This window comes from Eschrichtius robustus, chromosome 2, assembly GCF_028021215.1.
Source record: "Eschrichtius robustus isolate mEscRob2 chromosome 2, mEscRob2.pri, whole genome shotgun sequence".
NCBI classification, from domain to species: Eukaryota; Metazoa; Chordata; class Mammalia; order Artiodactyla; family Eschrichtiidae; genus Eschrichtius; species Eschrichtius robustus.
In genome coordinates, this window is record NC_090825.1 from 146,246,273 (window position 1) to 146,270,623 (window position 24,351).

At 36.0% G+C, this 24,351-nt stretch overlaps 1 protein-coding gene across 5 annotated transcripts in view; it reads left to right on the plus strand.

Moving 5' to 3' along the window:
• Positions 1 to 24,351, plus strand: part of RANBP17 (RAN binding protein 17) — a 311,774-nt gene that overhangs the window by 4,896 nt on the left and 282,527 nt on the right. For 4 of the 5 annotated variants that reach the window (XR_011073140.1, XM_068536342.1, XM_068536343.1 and 1 more), the window contains exons 2-5: positions 4,984 to 5,130; positions 9,870 to 9,960; positions 17,937 to 18,103; positions 21,529 to 21,594. Coding sequence is in view for 4 of the 5 variants with exons in the window: in XM_068536342.1 (XP_068392443.1) it covers positions 4,984 to 5,130; positions 9,870 to 9,960; positions 17,937 to 18,103; positions 21,529 to 21,594 (471 nt within the window). In the remaining variant the exon portion in view is untranslated. The remainder of the gene's footprint in view (positions 1 to 4,983; positions 5,131 to 9,869; positions 9,961 to 17,936; positions 18,104 to 21,528; positions 21,595 to 24,351) is intronic. The other variant, XM_068536345.1, reaches the window with a different exon arrangement.

Consider the following 24,351-nt stretch of genomic DNA (forward strand, 5'->3'; position numbering starts at 1 on the left):
TTTTTTTGTCTATAAAACGGGTGTGCTAAAAATATGTACTTTACAGGAGTCTACTTTTTAGAATTGGTTTAAAAAATAGAAGATGGAAATACTTTTGTAAACCTATAAAGCACTAAAACAAATATCCAATTCATTGTAGAAGGAAGAGTACTGAGAGGCCCAGAAATAAGCCCTCAGGTATGCTCAGGAAAAGGTAGTAAAGGGAGGAAAAAACAAAGAGTTTATGGAAAATGAGTAACTTTAAGATAAAGACACTTTCTATTAATGGTAGTCAAGAAGCTTAATTCCAGAAGGCAGGAAAGATACAGGGAAGTAGTAGAAAGGAGTTTAAATTTAATTGAGCTGGGAATTTTTTGTGGTTCATCGATTTATTGTTTTATTATTAGGGGACATTTTTCCCTAGGACAAAAAACCTTCATTTTTTCCCAGCTTTCTTGAGGTATAATTGACAAATAATAAACTGTACATACTTAAAATGTCCTTTTGGATGAAGTTTGACATAAGTATATTAACTGTGAAACCATCTCAGAAAACAAGATAATGACCATATCTATCAGCCCCCCAAAGTTTCCTTATGCTCCTTTGTAATCCCCCCTTGCTGCTTCCCTGTCCTTTCCTCCCACTCTCTCCTCCCCCCATAGCCTGAAACCACTGATCTGCTTTCTTTTACTATAGAACCATACAATATATACTCTTTTTGTCTTGCTTCTTTTACTAGGCATTTACCTGTTGATGGATACATGATGGGAATTACTGTATAGAAAGAAGTCACATCATTTACTGGTTAATTGTATGTCAAGTGCAAAGTGCAGAAATGAGTCCAGAATAACTTGGAAGATATTTAGACTGTAGGCAGGATTATGTCATTGTCTCCTAGGCTATGGAAGTTGGGTGCTGTCTGTTTATGTTTGGTTTATCGATGGGAGTTAGGTGATATCCAATTCTACTTGTTTTACCTGTTATTTATTTATATGGGCTTCTTATGGTGATATGAAGCCATGTAGAAGCTTTAATAACTCAAACCCTATTTGTCAACAAGTTGAGAAGGGATCCATTTCTCTGAGGCATTCTTATGTTAACCATATTCTCAGACATCAGTTTATAAAACTAAGATGCAGTTTATCAGTTCACTATGAAAAATAGTCTCTCTTTATAGACAGATTTTCTGGAAAATCAAATGCTAATCAGAAGATTGCTTGGTCACTCAGCAGTCATCACAAGTTTAACTACTTGAAGTGTTTAGATAATGCTTTTCCAACAGGGTAAGGATCTTTGTGTATGTATCCTTTTCTCTAAAAAGATTTATCAATAGTATGCCAGGCATTTATTTAATAGTTATCATTACAGTGAAAGAATAACTTAATTTTTTCCACTTTGTTTCAGTCTTTCTTAAGAGAAAGTTCAAACCTTTTTTATCTTGCACTGCCTTTCGGTGGTTAATAATTTGAAAGACATTTGGGACATTGTTGTAAACAAATACTTTTTAAATACATTTCAGACTTGTTCTCTGTTGGAGTTCACTAAATCAGTATAGCAAAAAAGACAAAATTCCAGAACTTTTTCAGAATCTTTCCAAATAGATTTACTTAGGTACCACTGAATTGATTAATATTAATGTTTGTGTTAGTTTCTTGGGGCTGTTGTGACAAATTACCACAAACTGGGTGGGTTAAAACAACGAAAATTTATTCTTTTTTTTTTTAGAAGCTATTTTAGTTTTATATTTTTATTTTATTTTATTTATTATTATTTTCTTTATTTTTGGGGCTGCGTCGGGCCTTAGTTGCAGCATGCGGGATCTCATTGCAGCTTGCAGGCTTCTCTCTAGTTGTGGCGTGCAGGTTTTCTCTCTCTAGTTGTGGTGTGCAAGCTCCAGGGTGCGTGGGCTCTGTAGTTGTGGTGCTCGGGCTTAGTTGACCCGCAGCCTGTGGGATCTTAGTTCCCCGACCAGGGATCAAACCCATGTCCCCTGCATTGGAAGGTGGATTCTTTACTACTGGACCACCAGGGAAGTCCCAGAAAATTTATTCTTTTATACTTAATGGAGGCCAGAGTCTGAAATTAATGTGCTGACAGGGTTAGTCTCTTCTTGGAGGCCTTGAGGGAGAAACTGTTCTATGCTTTGTCCCTGGTTTCTGATAGCTGCTTGCAGTCCATGGTCCATTGGCTTGTAGATGCATCACTCCAATCTTTGCCTCCTTTGTATGACCTTTTCTCTTGTGTCTCTGCATCTCAAATGTCCCTCTCTCTTATCAATCATTAGATTTAGAGCCCACCCTAAATCCAGGATGATCTCATCCCTAGATCCTTAATTAAGGATTTGCAAAGACGCTATTTCCAAATAATTCAAAGGTACTGGTGGTTAGGACTTGGATATATCTTTTAGGAGGATACAATTCCACCTATTACAATATTCTTATTAGGTGATACTAATAATAAACAACTAACGTTTATAGTGTGTAATGTGTGCCAGAAGTTATGTGGCCCTAACTCATTTAATCCTCTCAGCTGACCTTTTGTTTTTCAGCAGTTAGGTTTTCTCAGTATTTCTGGCTTCGTTCTTTTTTATACTCAAAAAGTCTACTTCTTCAGAGACTCGTAGGCCTAGATGAATGCATGACAGCAGGATCAGTTTATCATTAAATTATTCTGGGTATTATCAGCTCTAAAATTTAGCCCTTCAAATTTATTAGATGAAGGAAAAGATTTCTGAGGTTGATCATGAGTCACGAGAGGGAAAAAGGTAACTCTTTTCATTTTTGTGTTTCTTACCCTTGGAGGAAATATGGGAATTCATATGTATTCATGAACCATAAATTTTCTATGCATTTTAATATGATGAACAGTATGTAGTAGCACTCCGAGGGCTTCTTGGGCCAATCTAGGTAGAGGAAATGTTTAAAATGTGGTTCATTTTTGCCGTCCTTTATCCTACTTTATCCTTTTGAAACCTTTCTTTTGTACTTTTATTTTTGCTCTAGCAAAAAATTCCCTAGTCTGAGATGTTGGGCTCTGAGCTGGATAGAGAAGTGGAAAATGCCATAAAGAAACTAAGGAGAGAGAAGTAAAAAGAATAAAGGGAGCTAGAGGAGGTTTCATTTCAGTGTTTCTTATGTATTCCTGTTAGGCAAAGATATATGCATTTGACGGAATGTTTAGACTAGTGTAGCTGTAAGGCTGCCACATAAAAATTCAGGTCAGAAAAGGATAAAAAATAGTATTTCTTTATGAATATCCCATTACCTTCATATGCCCACCTGATGTTGAAATCTGTGCCAGTTTTTTTTTGTCCTCCAAAGAATAATTCTCTAAGTTCAAACTGAAGTAGTTTTAGTAAGATACCTTTAACAAAAATTCTCTGAAGCTGAGAGGAATACTGAACTCATTTAGAATTTTTTCTTTCACATTTTATCCACGTGTCCTATATCTTCAGATTAGATTATATTTATAAACAGAATGAATTATTCTTTTTTATTTTTATTTTTAAAATTGGCTTGTTTGTCCTCCCTATATATTTTTAATACAATTTTTTAAAGATTACACTTCACTTACAGTTATTATAAAATATTGGCTATATTCCCTGTGTTGTACAACATACCATTGTAGCCTTACACCCAAGAATTTGTACCTCCCACTCCCCCACCCCTATATTACCTCTCTCCACACCACAGGTAACCACTGCTTTGTTCTCTGTATCTGTGAGTCTGTTTCTTTTTTGTTATATTCACTAGTATGTTGTATTTTTTAGATTCCTCATATAAGTGGTATCATACAGTATTTGTCTTTCTCTGTATGACTTATTTCACTTAGCGTATTGCCCTCCAAGTCCATCCATGTTACTGCAAGTGGCAAAATTTCATTCTTTTTTATGGTTGAGGGATATTCCATTGTATATATATATACCACATCTTCTTGATCCATTCATCTGTTGATGGACACTTAGGTTTCTTCCATATCTTGGCAATTGTAAATAATGTTGCTATGACTATTGGGGCACATGTATCTTTTTGAATTAGTGTTTTTGGTGGTTTTTTTTTTTTTTTTTTTTTTGGATATATACCCAGGAGTGGAATTGCTGGGTCGTAAGGTAGTTCTCCTTTTAGTTTTTTGAGGAACCTCCATACTGTTTTCCACAGTGGCTGCACCACTTTACATTCCCACCAACAGTGTATGAGAGTTCCCTTTTCTCCACATCCTTGCCAACATTTGTTATTTGTGTTCTTTCTGATGATAGCCAGAATGAATTATTCTTTATATCTGTAAAATATACAGCCTACAAGATGATAGCTAGTTATTACACTGCTATAAGTAACATGGGGTCAAGTCATAGTTCCTGAGAATCATGCCATAGTTCACCTGCAGCACTATGAGTCATTAGTTCTGAAGACCCACATCAGCATATATTTATATCTTTTCTTTTATATAGATGGAACCATTGAAGTTCTTATAATCTGAAAAAGAATGTAAATTGGCATGATGTCTGCAACTTGCACATGATAATTCCCCTTACCCATCTCTTTAGCTTCTTTTGGCAACTCCTCCTGGCTGTCTGTCTACCATTCATACTGACCTTTTAATGCCTTGAAATGATTAAGCTCTATTCTGGCCTCTGGTAAATGCTGTTTCTTTGCCTGAACTGCTGTCTAGTCTTTTTCATATGGCTTACCCTTTCAGGTCAGCATAAATGTTACTATATACTTTAGGCCAGCCTTTTTAAACCCCCTGGATTAGACAAGTCCTCCTCTTTCTGTACTCTTACTTTTCCATCACAGAACTATCAATTTAAATAATTTAGAGGTAGGAGATTTGCCTTTTTTTGTTCACCACTGTGACCCCTAGTAAGTAGTTGTAGCTCAATAAGCATTTATTGATTTGATGAATACGCACATGATATTTGCATCCCTTGTTTCCTGTGATTAATATATTTACCTTATTTTTTTTCACTCAAGTAAAATGTTAATTTTTTTTTTTTTCCTTCTTAAGAGTTTGGCTGAATTGGAAGTATTATGTACTCATCTCTACATAGGGACTGATCTTACACAAAGAATAGAGGCTGAGAAAGCACTCCTGGAACTTATTGACAGCCCAGAATGTCTCAGCAAGTGTCAACTTTTATTAGAACAAGGAACAGTAAGTATCTGATAACAGCAATTAACAATGAAAGATCAGTAGGTATATTAACACTGGTTAATGAATGCATGTAGGTTAGCAATATAGGTTAACTGATAGGTATTACCATATGTCTTTTTACTGTAGTTTATTTCACTGTTAAGGAATTGGAAAGCCTGGAAAGAAAACTTAGGGAAGAGCCCAGGAGGTGAAAATAGGCATGAATCAAAATACATTCTTGATTCCTCTTGGCCCCTTTTTATGTCTTCTACCAGTGGCAAAAGTTATATTTTTAGAAAGTTGGAATTAAAAATCTAGGTGGGAGAGGCAGATTGTAATTAACTTTGAAATGTGAAGGAATGATTCAGAGGAATGCTGATTACTTCTTGCCTGCCTCTCTTCTAGAGATTCATTTGCCTGCCTCTCTTCTAGAGATTCATAGCCATTCATTCAACATCATTTAGCAAGTATTTAAATGTAAAACCAGGCACTGTACTACCTACCTGCTTTATTTACAAGCATTAAAGTAACTCATAGTTTAGTTGGGAAGGCATAGATGTATCACTATAAATTAAAGAGCTATGGAATGATATGGTAAGCACTACAGTAGGGAACTGTAGGATCTATAGAGCAGAGGTGGGCAAACTTTTTCTGTAAAGGGCCAGATTGTAAATATTTTAGACTTTGTGGGCCAAGAGGCAAAATCAAGGATGTTTTGTAAATATATCTATTAGAAGAGAGAAAACAAATTTCCACAAAGTTTTATTTATGAATTTTAAAATATAATAATTGAGTACAGTTTTTCTGTAGTATAAGTCTACTGATGAAAAGAATGGAATTATTCTTTTGGGGATGACATTTTGCTTAACTGAGGTTCAGAGTTAGTATTTCCTATCATTAGCATTGATTACAAATGTTCATATGTTAATACTGATCGGTAATGAGATTTAACAAATTTCATCTTTGGAAATGTCTCTTCACACAGATAGGTACTACCAAATGTTGATATCAGCTGATGAGCATATGATTTTAATTAAGCATATTCATCACTTAGAAGGCATGTATAGAGTTCTATTAAAACTTCTCTTGATATTTGTCTTTTAGGATATCATTACGTTCTAGATTAATCACTTCCAATTGAAGGTTAGGTGGAGGCTCCTCAATTGCTCAGTTAAATGGATTTTGAAATATGGAAATTTCCTTTGCATTTGCAACAAGGTCTGAAAAAAAGTGCTGCTGGAACATAGTTTGAGCTCAGAAAATATACTCAGCAATAGAGATCTTGCTACTTGTTTTAATATTTGACGTGTGGAAAGTATATAAAGCAGCTTGATATTACTTGTGATTCAATCAGTGTTAGTTGTGATTAGATTAACTTTATTGCATTATAAGTTTCACATTAGTACTAAGCACTGTTTGCCTTTTAGACAATTTTGTAACTTTAGGTTGAATTCATTAAAAGACATTATCAAGTTTGAAGCAAAAACTAACTTCAAAAGCTATTTAATATTCAACAATAGTGGATAAAAATGGTTCTTCTCATTCAGAAAAATTTCCGTCTCAGTCCTGAGCAAGAAAAAATTGCAGTAAAACTTTACCACTGCCAAGCTATTGAACTACTGTGCAGTGGGGCAAGTCAGAATTTTCAGCTTCTATTTCTGACAGAAATTTCCAGAACTGAAGATGAATTCATAAAAGTGAATTGAAGTCCACTGTTTTTTTGTTTTGTTTTTAGATTTTTTTTTTGATGTGGACCATTTTTAAAGTCTTTGCTGAATTTGTTACAATATTGTTTCTGTTTTATGTTCTGGTTTTTTGGCCGCAAGGCATGTGGGATCTTAGCTCCCCGACCAGGGACTGAACCCGCACCCCCTGCATTGGAAGGCGAAGTCTTTTTTTTTTTTTTAAATTAATTAATTAATTTAGTTTTGGCTGCATTGGGTCTTCGTTGCTGCGCACGGGCTTTGTCTAGTTGCGGCGAGTGGGGGCTATTCTTCATTGTGGTGCGCAGGCTTCTCATTGCGGTGGCTTCTCTTCTTGCGGAGCATGGGCTCTAGGTGCGCGGGCTTCAGTAGTTGTGGCACGTGGGCTCAGTAGTTGTGGCTCGCGGGCTCTAGAGCACAGGTTCAGTAGTTTTGGTGCACGGGCTTAGTTGCTCTGTGGCATGTGGGATCTTCCCAGACCAGGACTTGAACCGTGTCCCCTGCATTGGCAGGTGGATTCATAACCACTGCACCACCAGGGAAGTCCCTGGAAGGCGAAGTCTTAAGCACTGGACCGCCAGGGAAGTCCCTGAAGTCCACTGTTAACACTACTGATTCATTAACACATGATAGATTCAAATATTTACTACAAAGTACCTACTGATGAATAATAAAATGAATAACCACAGACTTTAGTCTCTTACATTTTTACAAGCTTTGTAAATTTGTCCACTTAAGTCTTTTCTTTTTACCACCACTTGTGGCACATTTTAGCAACTACTTCAGGTTGTACAGAATTAGTATTTTCTCAACTTCTTTCAAAATATTCTGACCAGTAATTGCGTGCAGACTCTTCATAGAGATTAATTCTTTTTTTTTTTTAATTATTTATTTATTTATTTTTGGCTGTGTTGGGTCTTCGTTTCTGTGCGAGGGCTTTCTCCAGTTGCGGCAAGCGAGGGCCACTCCCCATCGCGGTGCGCGGGCCTCTCACTATCGTGGCCTCTCTTGTTGCGGAGCACAGGCTCCAGACGCGCAGGCTCAGCAGTTGTGGCTCACGGGCCTAGTTGCTCCGCGGCATGCGGGATCCCCCAGACCAGGGCTCGAACCCATGTCCCCCGCACCGGCAGGCAGACTCTCAACCACTGCGCCACCAAGGAAGCCCGAGATTAATTCTTTATTCACTTCAAATTTAGCATTGACTTCTGGAATAAACAGATAATGTCGGTAACAGTATGAGCAGTACATGTTGGTAACATCTGTAACTCATCAAGAACTAGGGAGAACCTCCAGATCATTCGCCTGGTTTGAAATTGAATTTTGATGTTGCTCTAGTATCTTCAACTATCTGGGCCTTATTCTCTCTGAAAGGCTAGTAGTCTGAAGTTTATGTTCTCTGCATGTGTAACTTTGGCTACTGCAATAAAATAATGGTGATTTAATTAACTCTCTGTTGGTAAGTGACTTTCCTTACTTGGCTAACAAATGAGCTATTTCAAAACCTAACTTTGGTTGCAGCCTCACTTTATTTTTTTGTGGAGAAATTTCACTGTTATAGATATTCTGTCTTAAATTTTCTCCTTTTTTCTGACTATTGATTACCTGTGAGTTAGGAATACTGACACGAGTGCTTGGTATGATATGGTCAACATATGTTGTATTCTTTTAGGACAGCTATAGTACAATTGCATAAAAAGCACATTGCTTTGCTATCTGATTCAATAACAAAATGATCCACATTCCACTGTGCCTTAAAAGTTAGACATTTGAAGTGCCTTTCTATCTTTTCTTGTTTTGACATAACAGATATGCACTGGTAATAATATAAGGTGCGTGTCATGTCGTGGTGATACTTATGGCACTCGGTGCTGTGAAGTTAGTAAGTACATCATTGTGGTTTATAGTGCACTGAGCAGCAGTAGGAGGCAGTGAGTGCCATATGCTGTGTTAACTATTTGACTCTGCTGTCACAGTCTGAAAGCAGACTATGTGCGTGTGGCTGTGTTCTAATAAACTTTATTTATGGACACTGAAATTTGGATTTCATGTACTTTTCACATGTCACAAAATATTATTATTTTGATTTTTTTCCCAACTGTTTAAAATAGTAAAATCCATACATAGCTCATGGGCCTTGCAAAAACAGGCTGGATTTGGTCCACAGGCCTTAGTTTGCTGACCTCTGGTCTAGAGAAAAAAAAATAGGACTATCTTTACAAGAGATTGCTAGGGGTAGAGTGAATAACTGAATCAGATTTTGAAGGATTGAGTACGCTATTAAGTTAAGACAATTGGTGGTCAGAGTGAATACAACCAGCATGGATCTGAAGGAGTGGGGAGATCAGGGTGGGAAAGGCATTGAAAGGAACTGAAAGAGGGCTGTTGTGGTCAGAGGATAGCAAAGAGTGGAACCAGATGAATTTGAAGAGATAATCAGAGGGCAGAACATGCAGGACTATGTAGACATGGTAAGTGTATTTTATTTGGACTTGCTCATAATCATTTTTTTCCTCTCGACTGCTTGCCGTTTGAAAAGGCTACCTATACCTTCCTCAACTGCCCCACCCTTATGAGGGATTTTATGTGAGTGTGTGTGTGTGTGTGTGTGTGTGTGTGTGCATTTTATCCCTTGTAAATCTGCCAGTTTGGAAAACCAGAAAAATTCCCAATATTGCTTAGGAAAAGTTCCTATCATAGTATTTTTTTTTGGCTGCATTGGGTCTTTGTTGTTGCGCGCGGGCTTTCTCTAGTTGCGGCGAGCTGGGTGGCTTCTCATGTTGTGGAGCACGGGCTCTAGGTGCGCGGGCTTCAGTAGCGGCAGCACGTGGGCCCTGGAGCATGCAGGCTTACTAGTTGTGGCTCGCTGGCTCTAGGGCGCAGGCTCAGTAGTTGTGGCACATGGACTTAGTTGCTCCACGGCATGTGGGATCTTCCCGTACCAGGGATCGAACCCATGTCCCCTGCATTGGCAGGCAGATTCTTAACCACTCCTCCACCAGGGAAGTCCCCTTATCATAGTATTTTGATTAATCTATTAAAATTTATATTTCTTTACAGACATCCTATGCTCAACTCCTTGCAGCAACATGTCTTTCAAAACTTATTAGCCGAGTCAGTCCTTTGCCGATTGAACAAAGAATAGATATCAGTAAGTGGTTTATTATGCTTTTTATCAAACTGCACTTTAAAAATAATTTTTGCTTTTAAATATGCTAAACTGTTAACAGGCATGCAAGTTATTTTATTGTCATTTTTAAAGATGAATAGTCAAGTCTCCTTTACACATGTAGTGATAAACAACGATGTGTTATACAAAAATGTGTTGTCAGAAAAACATTTGTTTAGTTTGATAATAAATAATAACTAGCATTTTATTGTCTATACTATTTACTAAGATTTGCACTATCTCATTTTATCTACCAGACTTCTGAGATGGGCACTATTGTTATCCTCATTTTATAAATGAGGAAATTAGATTTGATAGGCTCTATATTGTGCCCAAGATCATCACACATCTAGCAAGAAGTAGAGCTGTGATTCAAACTTACACAATTTTTGTGGAGTCCATGCTCTTAGCAATTATCTTAACTTCGTATACAACTAAATGATGGGAAAGAAGTCTGCTCTCCAGCATTTCTCAGGATCCTATATCAAAATCATATGGGATGCATATAAAATCAAAAGCAGATTCCTACTTATTAGGAAAATAATGTGTATATGGATGAACAGTGCTTGGAACTTAGTGTAGTTGGAAAATTGATTCTATAAAGTACCAATATGCTTTCAGAAGTAATGTATTTTCAGATTTTAAGTGTGTGAGTTTGTTTTTCATATGGACAAAACTCTTGATAGTTGAGGTATGGGAATTTTTTTGTTATCTTTGTTGATAATAGACTGTTGACTCATTTCTGCTCTCCAGCCTCAAGGTTTACATGATTCATATTTGTGTAACAGAAAAGTTAAAGTGTAGTATTATATATGATGGTTCTTTAAGCTCAGTTTTTGAATGGTCAGATCCCACAGTGATTTGTCATTTGCCTCATATGTTTGACTGATATTTCTCTTAAGTACCTAATAACAGAGGGGAACTCCTTCAACTTGATAAAGAACATCTACCAAAAAAAAAACCTACCAGGCTGAAGAAAATCTAGAGGAGAATTTATCCATGTTCTCATGGACTTGTGTGCTTCAGAAAGCAAAAGAGAAATTTACAGTTTAAAAAATAAGGGTTCAAACATTAATAAACCTGTCATAAAACATTGTGATTTTGTTTGTTTGACTTTTATACACATAAACACACATATTTTATTTTATTTTTTATTTTTTAATTTTTTTTTAAACACACATATTTTAGATAGACTTTATTTTTTTAGAGCACTTTTAGGTTCACAGCAAAATTGAGCAAAAAGTACAGAGAATTCCCATATACCCCCTGGCCCCGCACATGAATACCCTTCCCCAGTATTAGCATACTGCACCAGAGTGGGTACATTTGTAACAGTTGATTAACCTACATTGACACATCATCATCACCCGAAGTCCATAGTTTATATTAGAGTTCACTCTTGGTGTTGTGCATTCCGTGGGTTTGGATAAATGTATAAATGACACATATCCCCCGTTATAGTATTATACAGAATAGTTTCACTGCCCTAAAAAGCCACTGTGTTGCAACTATTCATCCCTCCCTCCCCTCTAACTCCTGGCGACCACTGATCTTTTTTACTGTTTCCATAGTTTTGCCTTTTCCAGAATGCATGTAGTTGAAATTATACAGTGTGTAGCCTTTTCAGATTGGCTTCTTTTACTTAGTAATATGCATTTAAGGTTCTCCATGTTTTTATCATGGCTTGGTAGATCATTTCTTTTCTTTCTTTTTTTTTTTTAAATTTATTTATTTTATTTATTTTATTTTTGGCTGCACTGGGTCTTTGTTGCTGCACCTGGGCTTTTCTCTTTTTGCAGCGAGCGGTGGCTACTCTTTGCTGTGGTGCCCAGGCTTCTCATTGCGGTGGCTTCTCTTGTTGCGGAGCGCGGGCTCTAGGCACGTGAGCTCTAGAGTGCAGGCTCAGTAGTTGTGGCACACAGACTTAGTTGTTCGCAGCATGTGGGATCTTCCCGGGCTAGGGCTCGAACCCGTGTCCCCTGCATTGGCAGGCGGATTCTTAACCACTGCGCCACCAGGGAAGCCCGATCATTTCTTTTTAATGCTGACTGATGTGCCATTGTCTGGATGTACCACAGTTTATCTGTTCACCTTTTGAAGTACGCCTTCATTGCTTCCAAGTTTTGGCAATTACGAATAAAGCTGCTATAAAGCCGGTTTTTTGTGTGGACATAAGTTCTCATTTGGGTAAATACCAAGGAGAGTGATTGCTGGATTGTATGGTAAGAGTATGTTTAGATTTGTAAGAAATCACCAAACTGCCTTCCAAAGGGGCTGTACCAGTTTTGCATTCCCATCAGCAATGAATGAGAGTTCCTGTTCTTCCACATCCTTGCTAACATTTGGTGTTTTCAGTGTTTTGGATTTTGACCATTCTTATAGGTGTGTAGTAGACTCTTACTGTTTTTAATTTGCAGTTTCCTAATGACATATGGTGTTGAACATCTTTTCATATGCTTATTTGTTGTCTGTATATTTTCTTTAATGAGGTGTCTGTTTAGGTCTTTTGTTGCTTATTTTTAAATCAGGTTGTTTGTTTTCTTATTCTCTGTATATTTTAGTAAATGGTCCTTTATCAGATAGGTCTTTTGCAAAGATTTTCTCCCAGTTTGTGGCTTGTCTTCTCATTCTCTTGGGCAGAAGCTTTTAATTGTAATGAAGTCCACCTTATCAAGTATTTCTTTCATGGATTGTGCCTTCGTTGTTGTTTGTAAAAAGTCATCACCAAACCCAAGGTCATCTAGATTTTATTCCTGTTGTCTTTTAGGAGTTTTTATAGTTTTGCATTTTATATTTAGAGCTGTGATCATTTTGAATTAATTTTTGTGAAGAGTGTAAGTTCTGTGTTTAGATTCATTTTTTTGCATGTGGAGGTCCAGTTCTGCCACCATTTGTTGAAAAGACTATCTTTACTCTGTTTTATTACCTTTGCTCCTTTGTCAAAGATCAGTTGACTGTATTTATGGGAGTCTCTTTCTGGGTTCTCTATTCTGTTCCATTGATCTATTTGTTCTTTCACGAGTACCACACTGTCTTGATTATTATAGTTTTATAAAAATTAAAGTTAGGTAGTGTCAGACCTCCAACTTTGTCCTTCTCCTTTAGTATTATGTAGGCTATTCTGGGTCTTTTGCCTCTCTATATAAACTTTAGAATCAATTTGTCAATATCCAAAAAAAAAATAACTTTCTGGGATTTTGGTTGGGATTGCATTGAATCTATAGATCAGTTCTGGAAGAACTGACATCTCGACAACATTGAGTCTTCCTATCCATGCACATGGAATATCTCTCCATTTATTTATTTCTTTGATTTTATTCATCAGCTGTGGTTTTTTTGTAGATGTTCTTTATGAAGTTGAGGAAGTTCCCCTCTGTTCCTTGTTTGTTGAGAGTTTTTATCATGAATGGCTGTTGGATTTTTGAAATCCTTTTTTTGTATCTATTATGATCATGTGATTTTTCTTCTTTAGCCTATTGATGTGATGGACTACATTAATTGATTTTAAAATGTTGAACAATGCTTGCATACCTGGGATAAATGCTACTTGGTTGTGGTATATAACTTTTTATACATTGTTGGATTTGCTTTGCTAATAATTTGTTGAGGATTTTTGTTTCTATATTGATGAGAGATATTGGCTCAACTACAAGTTTTCTTGTAATGTTTTTGTCTGGTTTTGGTGTTAAGGTAACGCTGGCCTCATAGAATGAGCTGGAAGGAATTCCCTCTCCATCTTTTTCCTGGAAGAGATTGTAGAGAATTGGTAGAATTTCTTTCTTAAATGTTTGGTAGAATTCATCAGTGAACCCATCTGGGCCTGGTGCTTGCTGTTTTGGAAGGTTATTAATTATTGACTCAATTAATTTAATAGATATGGGCCTATTCAGATTGTCTCTTTCACTTATCTTTTTTAAATGGATACTTAAAAAAAAAGACGTACACTCATTAAAGGAAATTCAGAAAAAAGAGAAAAGTAGAAACCTACCGCACAATTTCAAGCAACGAATGATGTGTTTCCTTTCTGAGTTTCTTGGGTTTGACTTACTACTCTTGCTTCTGCAAGTAGATTAGAATGTTATGACATGTCTGACATGTGTCAGTAGAATAATTGGTATGTCAGTTAAAATGGAAAATGTGAAGATTGCCTCAAAGTCACATTGCATTTATTACATCAACTCCAAAATTCTCATTCTTTCATGATATGGTCCCAAACTACATATTTCATTATTTCCCAACATTAACTCTGTTGCCTGTTCTCTGTGTCCAGTACACTGTTTTCTACCTTTATTAGCATAATTAATGATGGCTTACCATTGCTCATCAATTAAATACCATTTCCTCAGCCTGGCATTCGAGTCCTTTCATGAGCTTGTAATTGATGGATCGTCCCATCCTTGTAGTCTTGTATCTCGTTGGTACTAGCCTATTTGTACCAGAAGGTATTTTCCTCATGCCATGTTATTTCTGCCTTGGTGCCTTTTCTTATGTTGTTTCTCTAGCCTGGAATGCTGTCCTTTTAATCTTCTATTCAAATAAAAGTGTAGCTTAAGTTTAATTACCTATATAAATCAATCAATTCTCCTTCCCTTTCTCTGTCCTTCACTCCATCCCTCCCTCTCTCTTTCCTTCCTTGCTAACTCCCCTTCAGACAGCTTTATTGAGGTATAATTTATATAACATTAAGTTAACTTGTTTTAAGTGTACAATTTTTGATTTTTAGTAAATTTACAGAGTTGTGTGAACATTTCCATCATCCCTCCCAAAATCCCCATGCTGATTTACAGTTAGTCCTGCTCCCATACCACCAACCTCTAAGATGTTTTCTGCCTGTATAGATGGACCTTCTGTGGATATTTCATATAAATAAAATCTTATCATGTGTAGTTTTTTTACGTCTGACTTCTTTCACTTAGCAAAATGTTTTTGAGGTTCATCCATGTTGTAGCATGTGTCAATATTTCATTTTTTTAATTATAGAATAATACTCCCTTGTATAGATGTGTGACATTTTGTTATCCATTCACCACCTGATGGACATATGGGTTGTTTTTGCTTTTTGGCCACTGTGAATAATGCTACCATGAACATTGACTTACAAGTCTTTGTGTGGATATACGTTTTCATTTCTCTTGAGTAGATACCTAGGAGTGAAATTGCTGGGTCATAGGTAAGTTTATGCTTAACTTTTAAAAAAACTGCCCAACTATGTTTCAAAGTGCCTATACCATTTTGCGTTCTCAGCAGCAATGTGTGAACGTTGCAGTTTCTCCACATCTTCACCTCATAAGTCTTACCTTGATCTTCTTGTGGTAGTTTCTTTTTGTCTATCTCTCCAAATATTTTATAAGCTAGCTCTCAAGGCATAGATTATAGCTCAAATTTTTGTGTTCACAGCGTTTGGAATTGTTTCCATCAAAGCATTTGTAGTTAAATGTTGAGGTATTTACCTTCTCTTCACTTTTTTCCCGAATAACATGCTAGTCTTTGGGACCAAAGTAGAGATTGAGTCTTTCCCCTTTTCTTTTATATTCTTTTTGTATGTTTTCTGATAGACTTTGCGGCATATTTTTACTTGACTTCAATTAATCAGCCAAAAATATTTCATATTAAATTTCTATAATGTGTAATACCTAAAGTTTCAGTCTAATGATAGTAAACTCCAAAAGACTGTCTACAAGTTTGGACTTAGTAGAGTTTTTGAATTACTAATTATTACTAAAATATATGGTTTGACCGGTATTTGAAAGCAGGAAACAAACAAACTCAAACAAAAACAACCTGACTCAAAGTCCCAACTTGGCCACTGTGACAAGTTGTTTCACCTCTTTGACCTTGATATTTTTTTGCCTAGGAAACAGAATAATAGTAATAGTAATATAGTAGCAATATCTTCATATTGCTGTGAGAGCTGCATAAAGCTTTTTTTTCTGGGAAGCACTTTTAATTTCTAACTTGTTTCATAAATGCTAAATATTGTTGTTATCATATGGGCATTTGACACTCAAAGAGCCTCTAGTGCATAGCTTTCCAAGTTTCTGTTAACTTTTGTCGGGGACTTTTTGCAGCTGTTTATTTCATTCTCCCATGTGTCTTTCTGAACATTTCATTTTCTTCTTGGTATGGCTTTTCCCTATTATCTTGGGCTGGTGATGATGAGATTGCTGTTGTTTTACTTGATTGTTATCATTGGCTCTTGCTTATTAAACTGGAACACTATTATAGGTCATGTAATAAGCATAACGTGAGAATATTTTATGTAAAACATTCAACTAAAGTAACAGAAATACAGTCTGTTAAATTTTTTTGCCTTAGATAATAAACTTATTAGCTAGTATCTTTGCTCAGGGAGTTTGGGAAGGTGTGCTTAAGGTACCTAGCTTAAATGTGAAACTTGGTTTTTCTCCTGTTTTGTTGTTTTATTATTTTTGAGATTACCCTCCCAGTGGTTACCACTACCTGCATATAGATTCCTCACATTCCCTCCAGGTTAAAATTTTTCAAGATACTAAAAATAAAAATAATAGAAGTAAATAAACCAGATTTTCTTTTATGTTCAGGAGGCAGTGTCATTTTCATAAGTTTTGTAATTGAAATAAAAGATTACATGTAATGAAGCTTAAGAGAACCATATTACTTTAATCCATAGCAGAAACCTCTTTCAGATTTATCTTAATGCTAGGAAAATCTGTGCTTTTTAATATTATTTTTATTTGTATAACTGTGTATTTTTAATGTTAATAAAAATTAAGGTTGAAATGTGCTAGTCGTGAGAACTTTTCTTTTTTATATCAAGGTTCTCATTACAGTTGTCAAGAACAGCTGTTGAAAGTGTTCTTGGATTTTGGGATTGTTTCCATTAAAGCTATTTTTAGTTAAATAGTGAAGTATTAATATTTACTTTTTCTTCACTCTTTTCCCAAATGGTATGCTGACCTTCGGGGCCAAAGTAGAAATGGAAACTTTTCCCTTTAAAAAATTTTTTTCTTCTGTTTTTCTGATAGACTTTTGTGGCCCATTTGTTACCTCAGTCACTCCTCCATTGGGAAGCTCATAGCTGAATTTGCTACCCACTTTTAATGATTTGGGTATATTAACTTTATTCCAGGCTTTACTCTTCTGTTCGTACTTTCTTTAACTTATGTACTTATTTTATCACATTATATTATTTGTATTTTTTTCTGCCACTTAAACAGCCATATAGTGTGTAGTCAGTTTTGCTATAACATGACATATGTATTCCTAAAAGTGACTATGCCATGCAGTGATATGTAGTAAAACCACAGGGCTTATTAGAGAAATGGGATTATGGAAATAAAATTGAAACATTTTGTCAGTGACACATTAAAAAAAGGATAGAAATCTAATAAAAGACATAGTAGAGTTTTACACATGTTAAATGGTTAAGAAATACTAAATGGTAGAATAAATACAGCATTTTATGTTGAAGAAGACCTGAAGTTTGTGGAAGGGGACCCACTTCAACAAATAACTCACAGATAACTCATTAAGTGTTGAAATTTGTGAGTTACTATGAAGGTAGAAGGAAGGTGATCTGAAATAGGATGGAAATTGTAACACCAAAAGGGATGAGTCTGATGACACATGAGATGAACTGCGATAGCTAGTAGATATATGCATTTTGAGTACGGCTTGGTTCGTTTGGCTTGGTTGCCATTTTCCTTATTCACCTAGTGTTTCTTTCTAAATGAAATTATGCAAAAATGAAAGTGACATTCGCATTATAGTCATATTATCCCCTAATATATCAATTGAATTGGAACAAATTTACTTTTTCCAAATAACCCTTATAGGAGAACTGACTGTATAAATAAGTACATACCTTGGAGAAAGGGATTGACTTTTTGTCAAAGAATGTGTTGTCATCACTACCTGTTTTTACATTATTCACTTTAAGTTACTGAAAAGTCCAAATGATCACAATATTTTTTTTACAGGAAACTACATTCTTAATTATGTGGCATCACAACCCAAGCTGGCTCCCTTTGTCATCCAAGCTCTACTTCAAGTCATTGCTAAAATTACTAAATTGGGGTGGTTTGAGGTTCAGAAAGACCAGTTTGTCTTCAGAGAAATTATTGCTGATGTGAAGAAGTTTCTTCAGGTAAGAAGGCATTATTACGTTGTAAGAACATCAGTAGTTGTTTTTTTGGTTTAGAAAACTGCTTTTCTTTAAAGTTGTATGGTTTGTTTTGTGGCTACCAGAACCATATTAATTATGGTTTATTATTTATCCTCTGGAGCCTGTATTTTTTATTGCCAGGAAAAGAGGATCATGTCATATAACTTCCAAACCAGAAGAATGCAAATTATAATGTCTTATAATTTCAAAAATATATGTTGTCATTTCTAACCACGTGTGTCTATGTATTGCATATATGCAAAACATGTATATAATGTTTTTCATGTATTATCTAATTTAATGCTAATTACATCTCTGTGAAGGGAATTACATTTTGTAAATGAGAATGAGGCTTAGAAAAAGTTAGGTAATTTGTATAGGATTGCATAGTGATCTAGTAAAGCATAGCACTCGTACTTCAACAGGTTTTCTAACTTAAGATACATATATTTAAAAATTTTTTTACATTATACCACATTGAGTCATAATAAATTCTCAAGAATGTTTTTAACCTAAATGATTAAAGTTATAACATACTCACATTTAACTTACACAAATTCAGGTATTTGGACTAAAAAAAAAAAAAGAAAGAAAAGAAAAAAGAAAAGCAAGAGGACACTAATTTAAACTGTGCCAGTGATTCCACTTGCCATTCCACATAGTATTTTGTGTTGTGGGGTGTGATATGGGAAACTTAAATCTGCTCTTTTCTGTTCCTGTATGCCTCTTAGGATGACCACCATGCCCTGCTCAGTATGATTCAGATATTTAAAGATACATACTTTTTCATGCAAGTGTTATCCCTAATCGTAGGAAAAGTACTTTAGTTGGTGCTCTGCTGAAGAAGCAGTGATCTGTTACAGTTCTCAAGGAAAAACTGGCAGTTTGGATTAATAGATGTTCAGTGTTGGTTTATTGGCAATTAGGGGGCTATTTGGACTTTCTGAGATGTTATTGCTTATACAGTAACTGTCAGATTTAATCCCTATGTAAGATGTAACTCCATCATACATTGTAATGCTAGAAACCTCAGAATATGAAACACTAGACTATACTGCTTCTCTTTTATTCGTATTGTTAAAATCCTGGTTAACAAATATTTGATTATCTAAAATATCACAAGAATAAGTGTGTTTTTAGCCCTGAGGAGATCTGCTGTGGGACAGAGGGATAGTTTATTCAGTGACATATGAGTTTCTCACTTTATAGTTGTGCATATAATTTTGACTAACACAATAGCGCCCCTCTCTTGTCATTTACTAAGATTGTACACAGCTCATCAAGAATCATTAGTGTAAATAAGAATAGATTTCAGAGTTCTTTTAAAATAAAATCAAGGTTGAAAACTGAATGAAATGAAATCATTCTTGTTGGCTAAGATTTCTCAAGCTCCCTTTTCAATGGCTGATAAGTTGAGCTTAAGCTGGGCTTTAGTGTGCTTTTGTCAGTTTTGGAAGACCAGAAGAAACAGAAAATGTTTTATCTTCAAAGCTTATTACAGTATCACAAAAAAAGCACTTGCTTTCTGGGTATATGACTTAACCTAACCTTGAGTCATGAGAAAGACAGCTGACTTAGTGTTTTAGTACTCTAAAATAGTACCGCATGGTTCCTTTGGGTAATAACAGCTTCTGTGAATTTTGTACTAAAAATTATTTTAAGTTTGTTAAATTTTTAATGGCCTGAAATTTTGTATATCTTCTTTTCTCTGTTATTGTAACCTTATTGCTGCCACACTTCTAACATTTACATGCCTCCTTTGTACATACATACCCAGGAGATACTACTATCATCTAGGACAGTGCTATTCAGATTGCTGGTGCACAGCAAGATAAGGAGTTTATGTCAGAATGTAAATCAACATGGTGCTTCCATCATCAAGAGAGACTTGCTATGAAAAAAATGCCAGCTGAACTAAACAGTGTACTTAGTGACTTATCTGTTTTATATTTTGGTGCAATCTCTTGTCATGGACCAGTATCAAACCATTCTCAGATTAGAATCAAATTTGCAGACTACCAGCAGATTCATGGACTAACAGTTGGTCAGGGAATGACACGTTAAGGAGCATTGGTCTGGTTTACACAGAAGATGGATGCTTCAGTAATGTGAAATCTGTAGTTTATCATAGAGTTCCGATTGTCCTAAAGGGCCATAAAGAGTTAAAATGCAAAAATTGGACTTCCCTGTTGGGGCAGTGGTTAAGAATCTGCCTGCCAACGCAGGGGATATGGGTTCGATCCCTGGTCCGGGAAAATCCCACATGCCACGGAGCAACTAAGCCCGTGCACCACAACTACTGAGCCTGTGCTCTAGAGTCCACGTGCTGCAACTACTGAGCCCACGTGCCGCAACCACTGAAGCCCGCGCGCCTAGAGCCCATGCTGCACAACAAGAGGAGCCACCGCAATGAAAAGCCCGCGCACCGCACGAAGAGTAGCCCCTGCTCGGCGCAGCTAGAGAAAGCCCACGCACAGCAACGAAGACCCAGTGCAGTCAAAAAAAAAAAAGCAAAAATTATGGATGTTTCTTTTATTTTTTTATTCTGAGATAATTTGAATTTAATTACACCTAGTGACCCATTGTTAGTGGAATTCTGTGATAGTTAGAAGGAATGACCAGCTATAAAATTAAGGCTTGAAAAGTGTATCATCTGTATTGCTTTTTTAAAATTATTATACTGTAATTGGATGTTAGATTTTTTTATTTTCATACTTCCAGTGTGATTTTGCAGTTGGGTAATTTGTTAGTAATGTGCATATAAAATCTGAATTTTGATTTGAAGGAAGTTACTGAGATTAAATTGGAAGCTGATTACATTAAAACATCATACTGTATTGATAGTCATGTATTTACCCAGTGCATTGGGCAGTTCACAAGCCTTCATTACAGATCCATAGTAAATGCATATACATGCACTATTAAATAATATTAAAAAAGCCTAAGTGATCTTATCTGGTGTTAGGTTGAGGGATTTAAATTAGTTCCTAAGTTATTAATTATTTACTGAATGCATCTATCTTCAAGCAAATTTACAGAGCTAAAAATTGTTTTTTGTTCTTTCTTATTCGTGGTCTTATGAAAAGGATTAAACTACACTCCTGTATTTTGAGGTTTAGTTTATTGTAAGTCCTACGTGCTGAAAACATTTTATAGAGTATCATGAAGTTCTAAGGTAGGTGAGCTTTTTTCCCACTCAACTCTATACCTAAATTTATCCTTCAAAAAAATGAACTTGACAATATTTTTATTTGTGGACCTCAGTGATTTTTCTATATATTTTAATAGATCTATTTTAAGAAAATGTGATGTTTCAGTATTTAATTACTTGTAAATGTTACCTGGTTTACACATTAAGAACCAATCATTTGTCTCCATTTAGGCTAAACTTGGTTTTTTCTCCAAAGGGTACTGTGGAACACTGCATAATTGGAGTAATAATCCTCTCAGAATTGACTCAGGAAATGAACCTGGTAAGCCTTTCCATCTAATGGTGACATGAAGTTTGCTAAGTAATGTCATTTCTTTGATGTAAATCTTTGTGTGGCTTAAAGCTCTGAAAAAGCAAGTCTTTTTTTTTGGGGGGGGTGTCTATTTTATTGGTGGGATAATTAAGTATTGGAACACTTTTATTGTTACTGAAAATGACAGTAACAATATAAAGTACTGCAAAGAACAAGAAATTAGACATGGTCCTCTCTCCATGGCAACTGGAGAACCGTCCTTTTATCCTCTGTGTATATAGTAATATACTAATCATAAAAATAAATTATATGCAAAAGTGGAACAAGCCTTTATTTGCTTACACATAAAAGACAAGCAGTTTAGCAGTTTGGTGAATTGATTCTCAATAATGGATACACAGCATGACTCAACAAAGAACAGGCTACTTGTTAGCATGGGTTTCACCCATACAAGGAGAGTTTGCAGAAGCTATGCTTACCCCCAACCAGCGCCTTTAGGAACTCAGCAGCTGAGCACATCCTCACCTGCTCCTGTTCATTTTTGTATTTAACATGGTTCTAAACAGAGCAAAAGCAGAAGTTGGGTTTTACATGGAGTAATGTTATAATAAAGGGGAATGTATTGTTTATATTTAAGAACTTTTATCTTTTTTTAAAAATTGAAGTACAGTTGGCATACAATATTATATTAGTTTCAAGTGTATAGCATAATGATTTGACATTTATACATATATATATATATATGAATTGATCACCACGTAAGTCTAGTAACCATCTGTCACCATACAAAGTTACTAAAATATTATTGACTATATTCCTCATGCTGTACATTATATCCCCGAGACTTATTTATTTTATAACTGGAAGTTTGTACCTCTTAATCCTCTTCACCTATTTCATCCAGCCCCCATCCCCCTCCTCTCTGGCAACCACCAGTTTGTTCTCTGTATCTGTGAGTCTTTCTGTTTTGTTGTCTAGATTTCACATATAAGTGAAATCAGATGGTATTTGTCTTTCTCTATCTGACTTATTTCACTTAGCATAATACCTTCTAGGTCCACCCATGTTATTGCAGACAGCATGATTTCATTCTTTTTTTAATGCCTGAGTAATTCCATTGTGTGTATTTATACTACATACTCTATTCATTGATCTATTGATAGACACTTAGGTAGCTTCCATATCTTGGCTATTGTAATTGATGTTGCAGTGAACATAGGGGTGCATGTATCTTTTTGAATTAGTGTTTTTGCTTTCTTTGGGTAAATACCCAGAAGTGGAATTGCTGGATCATATGGTAGTGCTATTGGGTTTGCCAAAAAGTTCGTTCGGGTTTTTCCACGGAAAAACCCGAACGAACTTTTTGCCCCCAAAAAAAAAATCTTACGGAAAAACCCAAACAAACTTTTTGCCCAACCCAATATTTTTAATTTTTTGAGGACCTTCCATACTATTTTCCATAGCAGCCATACTAATTTACATTCCCACCAACAGTGCACAAGGGTTCCCTTTTTGCCACGTCCTTGCCAATACTTATTTGTTGTCTATTTAATAATAGCCATTCTGAAAGACGTGAGGTGATATCTCACTGTGGTTTTGAGTTGCATTTCCCTGAGGATTAGTGATTTTGAACATCTTTTCATGCATCTGTTGGCCATCCGCGTGTCTTCCTTAGAAAAATGTCTATTCAGGTCCTCTGCCTATTTTTTATTCAGATTTTTTTTTGATACTGAGGGTAGGGAAGTTTTCAGCAATTATGGCTTCAAATACATTCTGTGCTCTTTTCTTTCTCTCTTCTCCTTCTGGGACTCCTATAATAATGCAAATGTTAGTACGCTTGTTGTTGTCTTAGAGGTCCCTTAAGCTATCCTCATTTTTTTAAAATTCTTTTTTCTTTTTGCAGTTGCAATTGGGTTATTTTGACTACCCTGTCTTCCAGATTGCTGATCCATTCCTTTGCTTCCTCTAGTCTGCTGTTGATTCCCTCTAGTATATTTTTCATTTCAGTTATTGTATTCTTCAGTTCTGATTGGTTCTTTTTTATATTTTCTATTTCTTTGTTGAAGTTCTCACTGAGTTCATCCATTTGTCTCCCGATTTTGGTGAGCATCTTTATCACTTACTTTGAACTCTTTATCTGGTAAGTTGCTTATCTGCATTTTGTTTAGTTCCTTTCCTGGGGTTTTGTCTGATTCTTTCAACTGGAAGGTATTCCTTTGCCTCCTCATTTTGTCTGACTCTCTGTGTCTGTTTCTATGTAGTAGGTGTATCAGCTACATCTCCTGGTCTTCAAACAGTGGTCTTAACATAAAAGGTGTTCTGTGGGGCCCGGTGGTACCATCTCCCTGGTCACCAGAGCCGGGTGCTCCAGGTGCTCCTCCTCCTTTGTGTGGGCTGCCTGTGCCCTCCTGTTGTGGTTGGGCCAAGATTGCTGCAGGCGTACTGGTTGTCGGGGCTGGTCCTCGCCCAGCTGGCTGAGAGGTCTGGCTCTGAGTGCTGCAGGTGGGCTGATGTGCTGATCTGTGGTTTTCTCGTTGCCTTCTCTCAGGAAGCACATGATTTGATTTGTTACGTCACTAATGATGTTCACTTTGGTCACTTGACTAAGATGGTCTCTACCAGGCTTCTCCAACTGTACATTGATTCTTTCCCCCTTTGTAAATAATGAGTATTTTGTGGGCAGGTAGTTTAAGACTCTGAAAATACCGTATTCCTCATTAAACTTTTAATTTATTCATTTATTATTTCTATCAGTTTGGATTCCTG